At 46.2% G+C, this 21364-nt stretch overlaps 1 protein-coding gene and 1 non-coding gene across 5 annotated transcripts in view; one reads left to right on the forward strand and one right to left on the reverse strand.

The window, feature by feature from the left end:
- The window catches only part of MAP3K9 (mitogen-activated protein kinase kinase kinase 9), an 86713-nt gene that overhangs the window by 11806 nt on the left and 53543 nt on the right, over positions 1-21364 (reverse strand). The window contains exons 4-10 of one of the 4 annotated variants that reach the window (XM_070797786.1): positions 15159-15307; positions 14056-14231; positions 8410-8650; positions 5829-5951; positions 3963-4116; positions 1637-1705; positions 95-207 (exon numbers count right to left, since the gene is read on the reverse strand). In XM_070797786.1, coding sequence (XP_070653887.1) covers positions 95-207; positions 1637-1705; positions 3963-4116; positions 5829-5951; positions 8410-8650; positions 14056-14231; positions 15159-15307 — 1025 coding nt within the window. Of the gene's footprint in view, positions 1-94; positions 208-1636; positions 1706-3962; positions 4117-5828; positions 5955-8409; positions 8651-14055; positions 14232-15158; positions 15308-21364 lie in introns of all 4 variants that reach the window. The other 3 variants (XM_070797785.1, XM_070797787.1, XM_070797788.1) reach the window with 3 other exon arrangements.
- Positions 20897-20969, forward strand: TRNAW-CCA (transfer RNA tryptophan (anticodon CCA)). The gene has a single exon. It is a non-coding gene; the product is annotated as a tRNA-Trp (tRNA).

Consider the following 21364-nt stretch of genomic DNA (forward strand, 5'->3'; position numbering starts at 1 on the left):
CGAAGCAGTGCTAGAGGTTTTGAAAGAGTCCGAGAAGCTTGGCCACAACTTCCCTGAGGGATCGGGAGGGAGTTAAGACAAAGGCAATGCTCACCCATCTCCATAAGGCTGGTGAACCCTGGCAGGGCTGGATTACTCCTCGGGCCCTTCCCCAGGTTGGGGGCGCTGGACGACCACTGTTTGTATCCATCTACCAGGGACTTGAGGCTGAACAAGAGGAAATGATGAAACTGTCAGAACGGGTTACCCCCTTTACCCTTAGCTCCGGGGGCCTCTCCCCATCTGCTTCATTACAGCAAAGCCCAAGAGCCTCAGGGTACAGGCAAAAAGCTTCCTGAGCCCACCTGCTTCTTTAACAGAAGTGCACATGCTCTAGGGACAGAAAAGCAGAGGCATGACACACCCCTACACATGCTGCCATGGAGCTGTGGGAAGACCTCCTGGGCAGGCTGGCGAGAGAACAGAAGGAATGAGGACTGCCCGGCCCTGGCCAGGGTCTTGCCTAAGCCCAACTTAAGGGAAAGGCCAAGACTCCACAGACACTGACTATAATACAACACACCAGTGACATTAGAAAGACTGCAATGCTGAGATGTGCAGTGCAAGGCAAGCACTGGGCAATGAGCTCACAGAGATGGGCCAGGCCACACCACTCACACCACTTCTCAACTTCTCCTTCCAAGCCTCCAGCATGCTTAGGCAACTTCCAAAGCCATCCATGTTTCAAATACAAAAATCGACTGACAAAAGCTGCGTCAACCCAGTGCACTTTGGGACAGACCTATGTGGGTAGTACATAAGGCTGGACTCGAACCCTCGGCCTGTCTGGGAACGGAGAGGAAAAGGACAGGAGCTGGCTTTCAAATCCCTGTTATCTGCTCCCAGTGGCAAGTCAGTAATTCCAAGGACACACACTGGGTACCCCGCCAACCCTCTTACAGGACAGGGCATCAGAGGCCCACAAGCACTGGTCTTTTTCCTAAAGAACAGTGAAGGAGGCCTGAGGAATCTGCGGGCTATGATTGCCAAGGAGATACTGGGATTATAACCAGGGGCAGCTCTCATTTTAGGACTAGAGAGAGCCATTCAACTAAAGCCCACTCTTCCCATCCCATCTCCAGGGAGGGAGAAGGACCAGCTTTTTCCCCTGCCTGCAGATCTCTGTTTCAAGTGCTATCAGAAATACCAGTGATTAAAGTACATTCCAGACATCAGTGATTTCAACCAAAATACACAGCCAGAGAGAAACATCTGCCAAACCCACAGCCTGAGACTTCTGACTGAAAATCTTATAAATCCCTTCCAGCTCTGGATCCAGGGAATTCAGATCAGCAGCGTCAAAGCCTGTGCTGAAGACCAAAGGATAAACAGCCATGTACTGATTCCCTAAAACAAAGGATGCTGGGAGAATCTTAACAACAGGAGTGGTCAGGGCAACGAGGAAACGTTAAGTCGGACCAACACAGGAATTTTCCCAAGGTGCACGATGGTACTGCTTCCAAAAAAAAAAAAAGTCAACATGGCCCTGGCAATAATGAGGCTTGATTCTGCGGGGTGTGCTGTGAGGACAAGGAAACGGGGGCGGAGAGGAGGATTATTATAGTACATGTGATGAGGTGGTGAAGATCAGACTCACCCCAAGTGGAAATGTGGAGACTCTGATGGGGTACTTAAACCATTAGCTTTCTCCCGTCTCTGAGGGGATCTTCAATGAATAAAGAGAATCAGTAGCAGGCAACAGTGGATACATGCTGCTCAGCCTCTCCCACCTGAGAACCCTCAAGGCTGGGCTCCTGTTACCTCGCCAGCTGCCCTCCCCTTGTTCAGTCTGCAAAGCCCACATCATGAAGGGATCATAACAAGATGGCCCTGCTGGAATGGTCACAGGTCCACGACCTCCCTATCTGTGGGATAAACATCCCAGGGGCAGTCACAGCTTAATTGGAGGAGGGGTGGGGGCTGTGAATCCATAGATAGCTGCTGATTACAGACAGGTGCTTATGTTTCCTACAGAAACATACTGTTTTTTTAAAGGATGGGGATGCAAATTCACCTAATGTTGTTGAATTCAGTACAGCTTTTTGTCATTATATATTTTCTTCAGTCAACAGGAACTAACATTAGAAACAGTATCATACAGAGGGTCTCAAAAATTCCCAACATTAAGTCTTTTCCTGAGATTTTATTTCTTCAGAGGAATTGATAATCATGAAAAATTAAGTCACATATTTTGAACTGCTTCAAAAGTTTTGAGGGCAAATCTATGTAAGGAGGAAGAAAATTCTAAAGTTAATGTTTTGTGTAATGTTGAAATGCAGTGAATTTACTGGCAAGACAAAAAATACACTGAAATGAAACAGAACCAGAGAGACTGTTGGAATCCATAGCCAACCTGGTAAAGCCTACTCAGAATCACACTAATGTCATAAATACCAAGGGACTCAGGGTGACTGGGTTCCTCAGCCCCAGCTCAACCCCACTCTAGCCAAGGCTCAAGGGACAGACTAGGGAGTGTTTGCACTTGCAGAATTTAGTACAGCAGAGCAACCAGGGGACTCCATCACTGATTTCTTATACAGCTTAGGGAGGCCTGCCCTACATATCTAAATTTTCTGTTCCAAGGTAACTAGTGACTTCCAAAGCCTGGCTTCAAAGAGTCCATCCTTCATGAACCAAAACTTATTTTCACGTTCTAGCATAGCAAAATAGATTTTGGACATGAAATCTTAGTATTCAGAGAAATACCAAGGCCAAGGCCAGTTACAGGTTGAGGGCACCTTTAAGTCTAATAGTCAACCTTAGAAGTTCTTTGGAAAGCCACTAAAAAGGATAAAGAGGGCTGCTGCTTATCCTCACACTTGGAAAAGTCAAGAAATATGGTTCTAGATTCTAACACAAGAATAAGAAGTATAGCCCATCACGTGCATTCTTCAGGTATGAAGCAGAATTGCATGAGAAGCATGGAAGAATCATCAGAGGAAGTATTTACGTAAGTTTATTTATGCAAGTTTACTATGAGCTAGCCCACCTTTTAAGGGACTTCCCAAAGATAAGCTTACTCAGGGTCAACTCCATGAGACAGGTATGGAGAGAATCCCCATTTAACAGATGAGGATACCTAAGGCCCCACTGCTGGGTGTGGAGGAGTCGGGATTCACACCCAGGCAGCCTGGAGTCAGCGTTCATGCGCTTCACTACCACGCTACAATCAACTGGTCTATGAAAGACCAGGACCCGTGAGCCGCAAACCCTCCGTGAGAACACGAGCACATCCAAGGCAACAGGGCCTGTGGTGTGCTTTGTCCAGAGGGGTCTCACACATCAGCATGGTTATAGGGTGGGCTCATAGAGAAGGGCTAGTGGCCCTGGAGTGACCTCCGCCTGCACCTCCAAGGCCGGGTAGCTCTGCCTGCCTCTGGTTCAGGACAAGCCTCCGCTCAAGAGCCCTGTCATCTGGCCTTTCCTTCTCTCTCCTCTGGGCAGATGCTTTAAGGACAAGAGCCAGGTGTAAGTAAAACACTCAGGCGGAACTCCTCGCACATGCCAAATGCTTGGGCTACTTGCTCCTCTGAACAGGATGCTCCAGGGGCCGGCAAACTAACTCACGAGCTACATCCTGCCCATCACTTGTTTTTGTTCAGTTTTACTGGAACACAACCATGTCCATTCATTCACATATTGTCCATGATCTGTGGCTGCTTCTGCATTACCACCTCGTGGGGCTGAGTAGTTACTACGGAGACCACATGGCCCACAAAGCCTAAAATACTTCCTACTGGGCCCTTTATGAAAAAAACTGTGCCAACTCCTGAACTAGGAGGTTCCAGGGAACAAGGCAATTGGAAAACCTTCTTGTAAAGATCAAGAGGCATGTAATTTCTTTGAACAAGGTGAAACACACAACAGAGAAAAAGGTATTTCACGCCGCATTTTTAAAGGATTTCCCATCATCTGGCTCTTACCCTTCATCTCCTGAGGCAAATTCCTTCTGACCAAGTGTACTTGGCCCCCACGTCCGTCCCTTCTTCTTGGGGGCCCTCTTCTCCTCCTCCTCCCCCTCCTCCTTGGGGACCACAGAGTTCCGGCCCCAGGTTTTGCTGCTTTCGCCTGGTGTCACTGTGAATAATAAAGGTCAAATGGGATTAGGAAAAGAGAGAGGCTTCCCCCTAAACTAGCCTCTTCCTGACCAGATACACACACTCACATAACTGGAGCTGCAGGTGTGGGAGAGTCAGACTTTGTGAGCAACTCTGTGCCCAAGTGGAGCCTGCCGGGCATGTAAGGGAGTTCCCAGCCACCATTCACTCTGTGCCCTCAAAGTGCCAAATGTGGGAAAACCACCCAGATTCTTCCGAGTCCAGTGGAAGGTGGAATCCTGGCCAGCCAGTCACCAGAGCTCCAAACAGACCTGACTTAGGGAACATGTTTTATTGGGGGTGGGCGGGTGGGAATTGGCCTGGGGGATGATGTGGGGGGAGGGGGTGAGAAAGTAGGTGGGAGAGATAAGGAGTAAAGATGATGTAGAAGTGAAGAAATTTTGGTAAGAAAGTGCTGGAAAGCAAGGAAGTGAGGAGTTCAACACTATGGAGAGGGAAATTAGAGACTGGGAGCAACAGGCCTGGAGAAATATAACAGAGAGGGGAGGAGGAACCTTCTCCTGACCCTGACACCTTAGAGCAAGGGCTGAAACCCAAATTCTTCAGTGACTGGCCTTATATCATCAATGAATAGAAGGAGTGTGTTAGTTGCTCAGTCATCTTCGACTCCACAACCCCACGGACTATATCCCTCCAGGATCCTCTGTCCGTAGAATTCTCCAGGCAAGAATACCGCAGTGGGTAGCCATTCCCTTCCCCAGGGGAGAATGGAAGGAGCCAGTTATCAGAAAACAAAGAGTTAATGGGACTGAGGCAAAATACAGAGCACACGAGAAAAAGAATCCACTGATTTGATTTGATTTTTCAAGGAAAGCCCAAAATTCAGGTCTTGGGGGGTTTTCTCTGGGATGAAATCTCTCTATCTTTAAATTAGGGCATATGCCCCTTCAACCTCTCCCTCCCACACACTAGGAATATATGTATATATGTGTGGTATGCCTAACTTCTTTTTAATAAACACCATCATAAAATAAAATTGGCTCGGATTTGGACTATTGTAAAGTATTTGGCAAGTTTACCTTGGAACCTGCACTTTGACAAAGCCCCTTCCTAGGAAGCATGGACCAAAGAAATACCATGATGCTCCAAATATGGCAGAGGTCCCAAGTCCTAAATATACCAGATCCCAAGTCCAGGGTACCTTCATCACATCCCAAATTACTCTGTAATTCACTAAAGATCCCGCCAACACCCACAAACCCCTCTGTAGGTATCTGGCTAACAGTGAAATGTAGAGGAGGCAGGGTCAAGTTCACAGAGAGATGAGGTAATGGGGGATAAGGGCCTGCATACATATGTGAGTGCAAGCATGCTAAGTCACTTCAGTCATGTCTGACTCTTTGCAACACTATGGACTGTAGCCCACCAGGCTCCTCCGTCCCTGGGGTTTTCCAGGCAAGAATACTGGAGTGGGTTGCCATGCCCTTCTCCAGGAGATCTTCCCAACCCAGGGATTGAACCTGCGTCTCTGAGGCCTCCTGCATTGGCAGGCGGGTTCTTTACCACTAGCATCACCTAGGAAGCCCTCACACGTGTGCATGTGTACACATACTGTCCAGGAGAGGTGGCAGAGTAATGACGGAGCCAGCCTGACCAGGCTGTGGCTGGACAGAACAGGGGACAGGTGCCCTGGTGTGTTCTGGCCCCAGCTAATTTGGGAAACAGACTTACACTGGATGGCGCGAAGGCGAGGGATGATGGTGGGGCTCGCAGGAGGGCTGGACCGGCTGTTGATCAGACTCTTCCTTTTATCCATGGTGGGCGAGGCCTGGACCGTGAACTTGTGCTGGAAGTCTGCTTGGGGGAAGACAAACAGATGTGTGTGTTAGAATTTTCCCATCATCAAATTCTCATGAACTACAGGGATATATGGACTCCCCTGGTGGCTCAGTAGTAGAGAATCTGCCTGCCAATGCAGGAGACTCAAGGTTCGATCTCTGGATTGCAAAGATCCCCTGGAGAAGGAAGTGGCAACCCACTCCAGTATTCTTGCCTGGGAAATCCCATGGACAGAGGAGCCTGGTGGGCTACAGTCCACGGGGTCACAAAGGAGCTGGATACTAGCAACTAAACAACAACAGGGATATGTGGTCCAAAACAGGAAATATAGCCAATATTTTATAATAACTATAAATGGAATATAACCTTTAAAAATGGTGAGTCATTATGTGTGCACCTGAAATTTGTATAAAATGTTACATCAACTCTACTTCAATTTAAAAAAATTCCTATGAGAGAATTGATACTTGCTGGCAGCCTTGAGGGATGGGCACTATGTCCTGAGAAGCTCCTTTTCAACTGGGAAATGTTTTCTTTTAGAATCATTTCTTTTTCCCATAGGGATGTGGCGGCTGGATGTATGCAGAGACAGAAGCTTCACTACCCAAGTGAACTTCATTAGACTGTTTTCGTAAAGCTGTCCATATAATGTACATAGAGGCAGCAAGTACCTACTTGGAATCAATTTTTAAAATATCATGAGACCTTGTCGATCACTCTGTGTGTGTGTGCTTAGTCACTTGGTTGTGTCTGACTCTTTGCGACCCTTTGGACTGTAGCCTGCCAAGTTCCTCTGTCCATGGGATTTTTCAGGCAAGAATGCTAGAGTGGGTTGCCACTTCCTTTTCCAGGGGATCTTGCTGACCCAGGGATAGAACCCGCATCTCCTGTGTCTCCTGAATGGCATGTGGCTTCTTTACCCACAGAGTCATTGGGGAAGCCCAGTTGATTATTCTAGGAAATCTAATATAAAATACATAAACTACTCTGTCTCATATAATCTATTAGTACACATCTGCTTTTCTCAGGGACCAAAGCAGGGAGACCGATGCTTCTCATTAAGGGCAGGGTAACAGGATTAACCCACGGAATCTGAGAAAGTGAGCGAGATGCAGTTAATGGTCCAAATTCCAGTTTATTCCAAAAGCATTTACATCAGAGCATGAGGAATGTAAAATGTACATTCTCTGAGTTTCTGGGCTTCATTCTCCCCATCTATCAAAGGGCTTATCAAAAAGATCTGCCTGTTGGCACCTAGGTTTCCCCTCTAGACGGTGATCTCCCTAGAGGTGGGATCCATGGCTTTTCTATCTGCTTCCTTAGCACACATCAAGATGCTGGCACATGTTGCTCCAGAGATGCTTAAAGACTCTGTGTTGCCTGAAAAAAAAAAAAAAACGTGCAGCAACACTCACTGAATTTCACTAACTGGATTCTCTTGTCTGTACCTAAGCCACCATCCCAGTGCTTAAAATCATCTACTACTGCTCCCGTTACGCTATTTTCCCTTGATTCCTTACACTTCTAATAAGTCTGCTTTCCTGGGGACTGACAGGCTCAGAATACAATGAACTTTTTTATCTACATAAACACACACATGAGTACTCACCTCCCTCCGTGGGTACATAAACTCCAGAGGCTCTAATTCATAGTTTCTTATTTCTTTGCATTTTCCCAAGGTGGTACCTACCGCAAATGTACCTTTGCTCAACTAATGTGTTTCTGAAAGGTTACGTGTAAATCAAATTCTTAAACATTCATCCTAATCTCAACTGCACACAGAGAACTAATTATTACAGAAACCCTGAGTTATTTTGCAGAGCCAGGAGTCTTCTTATCTCATAGGCACATGCACACACTCACCCTGGGATTCTTTTACCCCAATGACATCTTCATTCTCCAGGTTTTCCTACAGTAAGAATTGCCTGTAGGAATTGCCTGTAGAAAAGCATGCATGGTCATGCTTTCTAGCAGACTGGACCACACCTGCCTGTCGGGCTAGCCACGGTCATGGCCTTGCCCTCATGTTCTGTGTGCAGTCATACTCCAAAATCCCCCTTGGAAGGGTGAAGCTTCTCAGCAGACCAGGCTTTCCCGGGAATAGAACCTGGGTTTCCAACCAGCTCTATAAGGAACCTGGGGTCTCACGTTTCTGAGCCCAGTCCCTGGCTCCCACAGACCCCCTGCTGCACGAGCCCCTCGGCTCACTCATGCTTCGCCCAGGTCGTGCGTGCTCAGTCGCTTCAGTCGTATCCAACTCTTTGTGGGCCCATGGGCTGTAGCCCACCAGGCTCCTCTGTCTATGGGGATTCTCCAGGCGAGAATACTGGAGTGGGTTGCCATGCCCTCCTCCAAGGGATCTTCCTGACCTAGGGATCGAACTCGGTGGTCTTACGTCTCCTGCATTGGCAGGCAGGTTCTTTACCACTAGCCTCACCTGGGAAGCCCTCCCCCAGGTCTCCCGGGTACCAACCAGAAGGGAGGCTAATGCGATTTCCATCCTTGAGCTTCAGCCGGCTCTTCCTGAACTTGCCCTTGCGCTTCTTGACCCGGGGCTTCTCCTGGCATAACTGGTGGATGATGATGTTGAGCTCTCGTTCAAGAATGTCGATCTCCCGCTCCGCCAGCTCCTGCTCCCGGCGCCGCAGCAGCTCCTCCTGGTTCTTCTGCTGGAGCGCGGCCCGCGTCAGCTCCTCCTCCCAGGTGCGTAGCTCCTGCCGGGCGGGTACAACCGTCAGAGAGAAGGGGCACCCCTGGGGCAGTGGGGAGGCTCACTCCTGGGACAGCAGTGCTCACGGCAACCTGGACAGCTCTCCTCTAATGCCCCACACTTCACTCTCTGGAGGAGATGGGGGTGCTGGATAACTAGTTGGCAAATGAACACCTGACCACCCAAATGGTAAGGGAAGACAGGCTCAGAAGAGACATTCTGAGTACACAGCTAGGGTAGTCACAGGCCAAGCCCTGCAGAAGGGGGCTGAGAGTTCCTGGTGCTGGAGAAGACTCTTGAGAGTCCCTTGGACTGCAAGGAGATCAAACCAGTCAAACCTAAAGGAGATCAACCCTGAATAGTGATTGGAAGGACTGATGCTGAAGCTGAAGCTCCAATACTTTGGCCACCTGATACAAAGAGCTGACTCATGGAAAAGACCCTGATGCTGGGAAAGATTGAAGGCAGGAGGAGAAGGGGGCGATAGAGGATGAGATGGTTGGATGGCATCACTGACTCAATGGATATGAGTTTGAGCAAACCCCAGGAGATAGTTAAGGAGAGGGAAGTCCGGCATGTTGCATCCATGGGGTCACAACAAGTTGGACACGACTTAGGGAGTAAATAACAACAACATCTTGACTGATTGATTAAAATTATCTGTGACCAGGAAAAACAACAAAGTTTAGGTAGAAAATATAATCATATGGTGATGATCATATAATCATAATCATGTACTTAACTTTCATAGTCTCGGTTCTATTTTGATTTTTTTTTTCTGTTACATAAAGGAAATTTTTTAAAAACCAGGGCCAACTTACGGTAATCTAGCTTAAAAATGAGCCAGCTATAAATGAGTCACACTCCAGGGATCATCTAATGTGCAAATAAAAATAAATACATTCCCAGGGTGGCTGTTCAAAAGGTTCGTGAGGCATGTCATCTAAATCTTGGTTCACCTGGTGAGTGAGTCCACTGAGGCATGTGGTTGAAGCTTTCATCTTATCTTAAAGGGCAGCCATGTGCTCTAGAGGGATGGAGACAGCCCAGCAAAGAGAAGCAAGAACATTTCCTGAAGTCTTTGCCAGGCACTTGCTCTAGAAACACCACCACACTGGGGGGGCAGAACCTCTTCCTTGCCTTCCCTTTGTCCTTCTGCGTGAATTTATAAATGAACTCAGCATGGAGTTCCTAGGAAGAGGTGGGAGATTACAGCATCAGGAAATAGGAGAGAACCCAGGAAAAAGAATAAAGCATCTGTAAACAACTTTATAGATTCTAAACTATTAATACTGGTTACTACAGGCCCATGATGAAGTGAAAAAAGGCTGTGGCTCAACTGGTAAAGAACCCCACCTGCCAATGCAGGAGACACAAGAGATGCAGGTTCAATTCCTGGGTCGGGAAGATCTCCTGGAGAAGGGATGGCAACTCACTCCAGTATTCTTGCCTGGAGAATTTCACAGACAGAGGAGTCTGGTGGGCTACAGTCCACGGGGATGCAAAGAGTCGGACATCACTGAGCAACAAACACTTTTACTTTCAGGATTGAAATGGGGTTGGAGCAGAGCGTTAAAACTTCAGAAGCTTTCATGTCAACAACCTGAGAGAACCAGGTCTAGAAAGGGGAGACTTTTTTTCCCCCCAATAAAGCAGTCAGAGCAACACTCCTGTGATTGGAACTTAAAATTCTCAATGAAATGCTCCACTCTAAGAAGTCATTCTGCTCTAGATAAAAATATAGAAATGGAACCCAGGGCTAGAAAAAAAGTATGTCACATACTGGGGAAGCAGAGCAGCAGGCAGAAAACAGAAGACAGAACAGAGGCAAAATGGGAATAAAATATTCTGATGAAAGGAGTGTTTCATTCAACTTGCCTTCTGTTCGCAAGAATACCTGCTAATGACCGTTGAAGTGATAAAAAGAATAGAAATGAGAAGAGGGTGAGCACTTTGAAGGTTGGCTGGTACAGGGTAGATTCTCAGTAGTTGCTAATTAACTATTGAGTCAATGAATGAACAAAAGAAATGAGGAGAGGAGAAGACAATGTTATAAACGCAACCCTTCTTTATGGTAATACGGATTCATCACAAGTGCCTGAGAAATGAGCTTGAACTTCTTATCTGATGAACAGATTGACTGCTGTGTGTCCTCCAAACCCTTGGCTTTCTTGTTTTCACCATCAGAACAAAAACACGTAGAAGATTCAGAAAAATTATTCTTGGTTGGTTATTTTGCTGCTAAATGGGAAAGCTAAAATTAGTTCAAGCTACTCTCAGCCTTCCTCTCTCCTACATGCTTTTGTCTAAGGAATGGCTTGGGTCTAAACTCCTTCCTTTAAGGGAATTCGAACCCCAGCCCAGAAACCAATCCATCCTCACATACAAGGGAGCAGCAGGTTGAGCTAACCTGAAGAGTGAATTACATGGGAAACCAGGACATTTATGGAGTACTGGCCTATGGCACCATATACCTGGAACCCCTCCAACAAGGTAAATCCCCTTCTTATGAAACACCTATTTGGGCATCAACTCCGTACTATATAAATCACATCTTTCACATACAATGATTTAAGAGGAATCTCTCCAGAGAGAAAGCTCATCATCTATCTTTACCCTCACTTGTTGAACTCCAAGACTTATAATGGAGAGGCCATCCACACTCAAGGCAAGGACTCCAAAACAGAGTGGTTGAATCTGTGGCCTTGGGCAAGTTAAAATGAGCATCGCATTTAATACAGAGGTAAGAGCACCAACATCACAGGGTTGTATTACCTAAAACAATTACTAGCTTTTTATGCAAGATTATGTAAGAATTCATATAAATTACTTAGAGCATGGCATATAGCCCATGCTCTACACGTGTTAGCTACTATGAGAACTGGTTTGACTTTTCCTAGTATCTACTTTCTGACAAAATCCAGCTTGCATTTTTCTTACTGGTTGGTACCCTTATAGTGTCATCAATCAAAAGAAATAATCATAGAACTATATTCAATATCCTGTGATAAACCATAGTGGAAAAAATATGAAAAAGAATATAAACATACATATATATACACACATGTATACTTGCATCACTTTGCTGTACAGCAGTAACAAATGCAACACTGTAATTCAATTTGTTTTTGTAGTTCAGTCACCAAGTTGTGTCTGATTCTTTTGTGACCCCACGGACTCTAGCCTGCCAGTCTCCTCTGTCCATGGAATTCTCCAGGCAAGAATACTGGAGTGGGTTGCCAGTCCCTTCTCCAGGGGATCTGCCCAACCCAGGGATCGAACCTGAGTCTCCTGCATTGGCAGGTGGATTCTTTACCACTGAGCCACCAGGATAGCCCATAATTCAACTACACTTCAATAAAAAAAAAAATTAAAAAACAAAACAAAACAAAACAGGAGTTAATGATTCAAAAAAGGTCAGGAACTCTGGGGTTCTTCTAGTTGGAATATAATTAGTAATTGGAACAGTCTCTTTTAATCATTCTGCTCAATGGTCAGTGAGGATCCACCCCCTCTCCCAGCTAAAGAATTGTCACAAGCTCATTGCATCCCCCTGCAGAATGCTCCTTGACTTGCCAAATAGTACCCTGGTGGCTCAGTGGTAAAGAATCCACCTGCCAATGCAGGAGACATGAGTTTGATCCCTGATCTGTGAAGACACCCTGAAGAAGAAAATGGCAATCCACTCCAGTGTTCTTGACTGGGAAATTCCACAGACAGGAAATTCCATAGACAGAATTAGAGGAGCCTGGTGGGCTACAGTCCATGGGACCACAGAGTCAGACACAACTAAACACAGAGTCAGACACGACTAAACAACAAAACCAGGCTTAGGATTGCTGCTGCTGCTAAGTCACCTCAGTCGTGCCCGACTCTGTGCGACCCCATAGATGGCAGCCCACCAGGCTCTGCTGTCCCTGGGATTCTCCAGGCAAGAACACTGGAGTGGGTTGCCATTTCCTTCTCCAATGCATGAAAGTGAAAAGTGAAAGGGAAGTCACTCAGTCGTGCCCGACTCTTAGCGACCCCATGGACTGCCGCCTACCAGGCTCCTCCATCCATGGGATTTTCCAGGCAAGAGGACTGGAGTGGGGTGCCATTGCCTTCTCCGCTAGGATTGCTACATTGCAGCAAAACATTTACATCTTCAGATCGGCTTTGGAAATGATTTTTAAGTTATTTGTTTAGGGAACAATGATGATATTGGAAAGAAGAGATGGTTTTGGAACCAGAAGGCCCTGGTTCAAGATTCTGCCTCCTCACTTACTAGTTGTATGGCTTTAGATAGATACTGATCTTCAGCTCTGAGATGCAAAAGTTAATAACACCTGCCCTACATGCTGTAGCAGAGGCCATAAAACTCCTGGATAAAACGGATGAAAAGGTCTCTTCAGACCTTGCAAGTGAAAGAACTGGGAAGCCATAAAGACAATTTTAGACACTACTATTATATTGCTTTCCGAATTTCCACAGTGGGGAGTGAGACGGGAAAGAAGAAATTAACCAAGTCTACCTTGGACATCCCTCGTGCCCTGAGCTGCAGGTCCTGAGGAACAAGCAACATAACTGCTTTGATTTGGATTAGCTTCCTCCGTGTGGACCCTGACTGTTAGCTAGACACTACGGCATAAAACGGGGCCATTCAGAGAACGGTCACCAAAACAAAAAGGCAGATCTCTAATGGGCTATGAGTCTCTGAACTCCTCAGTTGGTTCAGCCTTTGAGCCCTTTCCATAAAAACATGAAACATGACAAATAATTTGAGACTCGTGGTATTTTTAGCCCATGTGCTGTTTCTGATCCTGATCCCCAAAGACACTGGCAGGATGCTCTGATAACTGTTCTCAGCGTTCAAGTATCCCTATATCCTGTTAACCCCCTTTGACGAGTCCATTGCAGAACCAAGACACCTTTCTAGAACCTTCTCGTAATCTGTCCAGCCGCCAGACTGAGACATCCTGTTGGTACTTGCCCAGTGGTGCTCCTCCTCCAGTTTGGACAGTGAAGTAGATACTCTGCAAGGACAGCTTTGGGCTCATGACTTCCCTTACTTATTCCTGTGAGTGCATGCTCGGTCAGTTGCTTCAGTCATGTCCAACTCTTTGTGACCCTGTGGACTGTAACCCACCAGGCTCCTCTGTCCATGGGATTCTCCAGGCAAGAATACTGGAGCGGGTTGCCATGCCCTCGTCCATTTATTCCTACCACATCCCCAAAAGAGAGAAAAACTCTCTTATCGTGTGAGGTCACACCTGAGTCCTGGAGAACGCTCCACATAAAGCCAGGAAGGAAAAAGCTGCTTCGATATCACAAACCAAGCAGGAAGGTGGCCGCATCACAGTCTTGCTCAGAGGCTCCAGTGGAGAAGGTCCACTGAGTCAACACATGCCTTCTGCTTCTCTTTCTTACCTTTTCTTTGGCCCTGAGTTGGTCAAACATCTCCTGAATCTCGTGTTTCCAGTCATCCTGCAGGCAGTGGAAGGAGTCCTTGGGCATTTCAAAGAAACCAGACTCCTCTATGGTAGTTAGCTGGTCCAGGATACTCGTGAAAGATGGGCGTGAATGGGGGTCGGGATTCCAGCAATCTGCATGGAGCACACGAGTCAGGAAGCATGAATGGACAGAGGCAGACGGAAGACTTAGGATGTCACGTGACATCTGACAGAAAACCACCTCTTATTTCTTCTTCCAGAAACAGAGAAACTGGCATTGAGGGAACTCCCAACAGGGCTCAGGAGGTAAAGCAAGCTGCCCAGCATTACAGTCATCAGGAGTGAAACTGGAAACACAACACAGCAACTCTGCACCCACTCTGTTCTACTCATTTAGCAGAAGAAAGGCAAGTCCAAAGAGTTTTCTTGCGTAAAGTACAACAACCACAGTTTATCAAGTTAGCATAATACATGATTCCAGGCGTGACAATGGGTAGTTACACTTTGGGCCTCAATTTCCCATAAATAAATGAGCTACCGTCCCCCTCCTTGATGTGCTGATGAGATGAAAAGCACAAGCAGGGGGCCCAGAAAAAGTGAATTCTATCTTCTCTCAGCTCAGTCCCTAACTAATGGGGGGGCTACCTATCCATTTAACCTTTCTCAGCTTAGGGTTTCTCAGTGATAAAAATCATAGGGCCTAACTAGATGACTTTTAGAATTTTTCTCTTCTTAGATCTTCTTCATTTCTACACATAAGACACTGAGGTCTTGAAATAAAAGCTACTATTCTTATTTTGCATTAACTAATATACCGAAGCACTGCATAACAGCCTTTAGTTTCTAAGTTAAGCTCTACGGTCACTAGATGGACAGAAGGGACGGGGGTGACTCCAGTGCAGCAGGGTGCTGATATCATCTTGAGCTAACTCTTGTAACCATCTTTAGGATTCCTCCTGGAGTGACTCCTACTTCACCTCCTCTTCCAGTTACTGGTCATGCAGAACTGGCCACAGTCTACCCAGTGCTGACAGAAAGGTCAAACAGTCTCCAGTTTTGTTCCAGCCAGGGGTCACTCACCTTCCATGAGTTTGGCAAAAGGTTCCGGGCATGTAGAAGGAATGGGAAGGGCAAGCTTGTTCATGGCCACTCCATAAGCAACTGCTAAGCCATCGATTCCCCGGAAGGGCACCTCACCAGTCAGGAGCTCCCAAAGCAGCACCCCATAGCTAGGGAGAGGAAGAAGACAGAAGTCACACAATGAACCACAGCTGTAACTTCATTGAAATAGCTAATGAGGCTTTGACGAGCATCCCACATCTTCTCTAACATGTAGGGAGACTAACAGAACAGACATACTGCCGTAATATAAAAGGGAGGCCAAGCCCTACTGGCTATAAGCAAAAAGCCCTACTGGCTATAAGCAAAAACTCTGGAGTCAATCATACTCGGTTTCAAAGTCTTATTCTTCAAATTCCTCATCTGTGAAGTGCGAAGGACATGAGCAGTTGGACAAGGCTATCATGAAATGAATGCTCTATTGTTTAAATCATTGCTCAAGGGCCACAGCTATTCTGTGGTTGCTATTGTGAATGTAATAAACTGGATGAAGAGGAAGGCTCCCAGGAATATATTTTTTTCTGCTTTAAGAAAACTTTAGCTTTAATCACCAGATATATTATTTTCTTTTAAATTGTATGTAAGTATAGTTGATTTACAATGTTGTATTTAATTCCTACTGTATAGCAAAGTGATTCAGTTCCATTCAGTCGCTCAGTCATGTCCAGCTCTTTGTGACCCCATGGACTGCAGCACGACAGGCCTCCCTGTCCATCACCAACCCCTGGAGTTTACTCAAACTCATCTCCATTGAGTCGGTGATGCCATCCAACCGTCTCATCCTCTGTCGTCCCCTTCTCTGCCTGCCCTCAATCTTTCCCAGCATCAGGGTCTTTTCAAATGAGTCACCTCTTCCCATCAGGTGGCCAAAGGATTGGAGTTTCAGCTTCAACATCAGTCCTTCCAGTGAACACCAAGGGCTGATCTCCTTTAGGATGGACTGGTTGGATCTCCTTGCAGTCCAAGGAACTCTCAAGAGTCTTCTCCAACACCACAGTTCAAAAGCATCAATTCTTCGGCGCTCAGCTTTCTTTATAGTCCAACTCTCACATCCATACATGACCACTGGAAAAACCATAGCTCTGACTAGACGGACCTTTGTTGGCAAAGTATTTGCTTTTTAATAATATACACACACACACCCCCCACATGTATACTTTTTCATTTGGTTTCCACTATGGTTTATCACAGGATATTGAATATGTTTTCCTGTGCTATACCGTGCCTGTGTGTGCTCAGTTACCAGGTCATGTCCAACTTGACCTCATGGACTGCAGCCCACCAGGCTCCTCTGTCCATGGGATTTTCCAGGCAAGAATACTGGAGTGGGTTGCCATTTCCTCTCCAGGGGAATCTTCCCAACCCAGGGATCGAACCCATGTCTCTTGCACTGGCAGGCCGATTCTATAATACTGAGCCACCTGGAAAGCCCATAGAGTACGACCTTGTTGTTTATCCATCCTATATACAATGGCTTGCAACGCTAATCCAAAACTCGCCTCCCCTTTGGCAACTACAAATCTGTTTTCTACATCTGCGAGTCTGTTTTCATTTCGTAGATATGTTCATTTGTGTCATATTTTAGACTCCACGTATAAGTGACATACATAGTATTTGTCTTTCTCTCTCTGACTTACTTCACTGCGTGTGATAATCTCCAGGTCCATCCATGTTGCTGCAGATGGCACTACTTCATTCCTTTTAATGGCCAGGTAATAGTCCACTGAATGCGTATACCACACACATCTTCTTAAACCAGTCATCTCTTGATGGGCATGTGGGTTGTTTCCATGGCTATTGTAAACAGTGCTGCTTAGAACATAGGGGTGCATGTATCTTTTCAAATTACAGTTTTGTCTGGGTATATGCCCAGAAGCCTATTCAAAAGCAGAGACATTACTTTGCCAACAAAGGTTCATCTAGTCAAGGCTATGGTCTTTCCTGTGGTCATGTATGGATGTGAGAGGTGGACTGTGAAGAAGGCTGAGCGCCGAAGAATTCATGCTTTTGAACTGTGGTGTTCAAGAAGACTCTTGAGAGTCCCTTGGACTGCAAGGAGATCCAACCAATCCATTCTGAAGGAGATCAGCCCTGGGTGTTCTTTGGAAGGAATGATTTCTTTGGAAGGAAAGTCACCTCATGCGAAGAGTTGACTCATTGGAAAAGACTCTGATGCTGGGAGGGATTGGGGGCAGGAGGAGAAGGGGACGATAGAGGATGAGATGGCTGGGTGGCATCACCGACTCAATGGACGTGAGTCTCAGTGAACTCTGGGAGTTGGTGATGGACAGGGAGGCCTGGCGTGCTGCGATTCATGGGGTCGCAAAGAGTCGGACGCGACTGAGCGACTGATCTGATCTGATCTGATCTGATGCCCAGAAGTGGGACTGCTGGATTATATGGCAGCAGATACATTGTTTGTTTAGCTTTAGAAAAGCAGAGAGATGACCACCAGAAATAAACAGATTTTGTTCCTGCGAAAGATTTCTTTCAGTGCCCATTAGGCTGAGTAGATTCTTGCCCGTGACCAGCGCGAGTGCATCCATAACAGTGAACTCTGCCTAATTCAAAGGGGCAAGTTTCACAAGGGCAGACTGCAGTGGTGGAGCGGGGCAGGCTTCAAGTTCCCTCCCTACCTTCTAAGTGCACATGAAGAATTTCTTTTCATTTGTCCTTGGAGTTAGAGAACCAGGAATATAGAGTTTAGTGGAATAATTATCCTATGAATTCACAATCACAACCAGGCAAACTCATGTAGTGTTTAATCCTTCCAGGAATAACTCAGGAACAGAAACCACAAGGCCATGAGCAGTTGAAGAGGGTCTTTCCTTATATTTGCAACACAAACCTCAATTTTTCAGTAATACTCATCGGTAATACTCATCGACCAACAAGAAGAAATATTAATTTTAAAAAGAATAATAAACCCAGTAACTATTTGACCATGGTACCTTGTACATACAGCATGCTAAGACATTTACAAGTGTCATCTTGAATCCCTACAACAAACCTGCAAGATAAATATGATCATTTTTCAGATGAGAAAAGTTAAGTTTTAGCCACATCTATTAAGGGCGTATATAGAGTAAGTCATAGTGGACCTCGACCAATTCTCAATTCTTTCTCCCTAGACTGCCCTTCTACCATTTTTCTGCTTGATAAACTCTGCTAATTATCTTTCAAGATCTGATTCAAATGCACCACCATTTATTCATTCATTTTAAACATCTACTATACATCAAACTCAATGCCAAGCACTAGGATATAGGATAAAAATACACAGATCTTATCCACAAAGAAATCAGAGAAAGGAACAGAAAAAAAACACTGCTTAGAATACAGAGAGAGACGTCACAACAGAAATACTATGAGGGCGCAAAGGAAGGTCACCTACATCAGACCAGGACAGAGTCAGGGGGCAGCTAAACCCTGAGCAAAACTTTGCTAAGGGAGGTAGAAAGGTCAGGGATCAGCATAAAAAAGGGTGTGGACTTGCCGTCAAAGGGCTCCAAGTGGCCTGGCATGGCTCCAAAGGAAAGCAACTTCTGTGCCAGGGCATCCCAGGGGTCTCTACAGAGGGACCCTCAGAGTGGACTGGCCAGTCTCCTTGGACAATGGCTTTCTCCCAGTGAGCCCTCCAGATACTATACATTTTTTTCATGTGTTTTGACAGGGGGGAAAAAATAGCCTAGTAGACTGGTAGTTACAGGTCTTGTCTTGTCCTGACAGGAAGTTGGATTTTAGTCTGAGACTGATGGGAACAATTGGACGCTTCAGGAAGCCTTCCCTGACACCCCGACGTGTTACTCAGCCCTTCAGTTGTTTGTTTACCAGCCTGTGGTCTTCTAAAGGGCAGGGACAACTTGTTCGTAACCTTTGCATTCTCAGGGCCTTGCCCAGGCTCCGGTACGCCTACACCCTCACATAGTGAATGAGCTGATGCGTGGATGTAGGAGCGAGGGCACAGCCAGACTGTCCCGCAGGCTGCACCAGGTGCTGCAGAGTCAGCCCCAAATATCATCAGGAACTGCACCAGGGCACTTCTGGCCAAACCTCTCAGGTGACTTATCCAGACAGCAGCCACGCTGGGCAGCACCCACCCAGGGACCCCTACAAGTTCTAGGCACTGCTACCTAGATTCCATGCTAGAGTCATTCCCGTGTGTGTTCCTGGCACTACTGCCTACTCCTAGCCTGAGGAATGAAAACTCAATGTTCCCCAAACCCCTTTCTTCCATATAGCCAAAGACAATCGATATCCCAACCCTAACAACCTGGAAAAACAGGGTGTTTTCAAAGATCCAAACGTATCCAAAGATCCAAACGTATCCTGTCTGTGTCCTCGAGTCCCGCCTGCTCTGGTTTTTACACTGAGTTCTACTCCAGGGTGATGTCTCAGGCCACCTGGAAGCGGGAGGAGCCACGGACCCTCCCCTCCAGCTTCCACAAGGGCAGCTCTGCTCTCACCTGTCTTGGTCCTTTGTTCATGGGCTTTCCACTCCATCTGAAGGGCTCCACAACGAGGAAAAGTGGGAGAAGTGCTGCTCAAGAAAGACTTAGACTTAAGTCAAATGCCTGCTTTACCACTTACAGCCGTGTGACCTTGAGAAAGCAAGTTCACCTCTCCAAACCTGTTTCCTCAACCGTGTAACAGAACTGGCAATCCCAACACCTCACAGAAGAGTTGCAAGGAACAAATAACAATAACTACCCTGCATCCTGAAACTGCCACCTATTGCTGGAAAATGCTGCGTGCTTCTTCACGGAAAGGGCCTGAAATGAGAAAGCGTCTGGAGGGGCACTAGCATTCAGGGAAGGAGCCCTTCTGGGGATGAATTAACCAAAGTGTTCCTCTGCCAATGTTCCTCTGTATTTTTATAACAGAAAGTGGGTGATATAAATGAAGGTTTGGTATTCCTTTGGCAGGACTAGAGTCCAAAAGGGGGACTGGAGAAACACCCATTAAGTGGATCTGAGCCCCTGGGGAGAGGTACACATGATTTACCTTGGGTTTAGCCTATTTTCTTGCCCTCCCAGGGATAAGGGAAGGTCAAGAAGTCTGTTCAAGACCATTTACAAGTGGCCTCCCGGTACCAGCTAGCTAGAACTCTGCTTCAGCATCCCTTCCGCTGAGAGAACTGCCAGCTCTCACAGGGCTGCCAGTAATTTCCCAAGAGTCCTCAGAGCCCAACCTCAAACCCTCGGGAATGCACCCTGTGTCAATCATTAACCACCTTCAGAGGTGCAGTAATCCTTTCCACTGGTAATGCTGGATGTGGGGAAGGGGTGAAGGAAAGGCTGAGAGTGAACACCTTCCGAACCGAAGGTCAGCAATTCTGCACCTGTCCTGGGCCAGGGCTGTTTTTCTTATTAACCTGCATGGACTTTAAGACTGTCAGCTCAGGGGTCCACTCTCTAAAAGGAGACGGTGTTCCCTTGAATGGGCTCCTGCACTTGGTCATCAGCTGGGACCCCACGTTGCAGGAACCACACTGACCGTTCAATAATCTTGGCAAAGACAACTGAGCTACCATACGTGAATGCAGTTTGCAAACTGGGAGGTAGCATACAATTGCTCTTCTTATTGTTAACCAGACCCTCATTCAAAATGACAACATATTTACTAATTTATTTACAAATATACACATTAATATATTTATTGACATAATAAATACTTATTAACATGGCAATATGGGGACTTCCCTGGTGGTCCAGTGGCTAAGACTCCGTGCTCCAAATGCAGGCGACCCAGGTTCAATCCCTGGCTAGGGAACTAGATCCCGCATGCTGCAACTAAAGATTCCACATAGATCCCACATGCCCCAAACCAAAGATCCCATGTATGACAACTAAGACCTGGCACAGCCAAATAAATAAGTTACTTAAAAATAAATATTAGAAAAAACCAAAGAGCAAGAATCATAAAAAATACACAAAACCATTTTTTTACAAAAAGCATGAGCATTCATGTAAAAAAGGATAAATACAAAAAAAAATGGCAATATGTTCATGCTGCATTACATTCAAAAAGTTAGCTCACAAAACAGAAATGATCCCATTTTAAGGGACGGGTGGGTGATCATGAGAACAGGAATAAATACACCAAAATGTCATCATAGATTATCTTTAGAAGTGCACTGTGGGTGATTTTCTTCTTTTCTTTCTTTT

Source organism: Bos indicus, chromosome 10 (genome assembly GCF_029378745.1).
Source record: "Bos indicus isolate NIAB-ARS_2022 breed Sahiwal x Tharparkar chromosome 10, NIAB-ARS_B.indTharparkar_mat_pri_1.0, whole genome shotgun sequence".
Lineage (NCBI taxonomy): Eukaryota > Metazoa > Chordata > Mammalia > Artiodactyla > Bovidae > Bos > Bos indicus.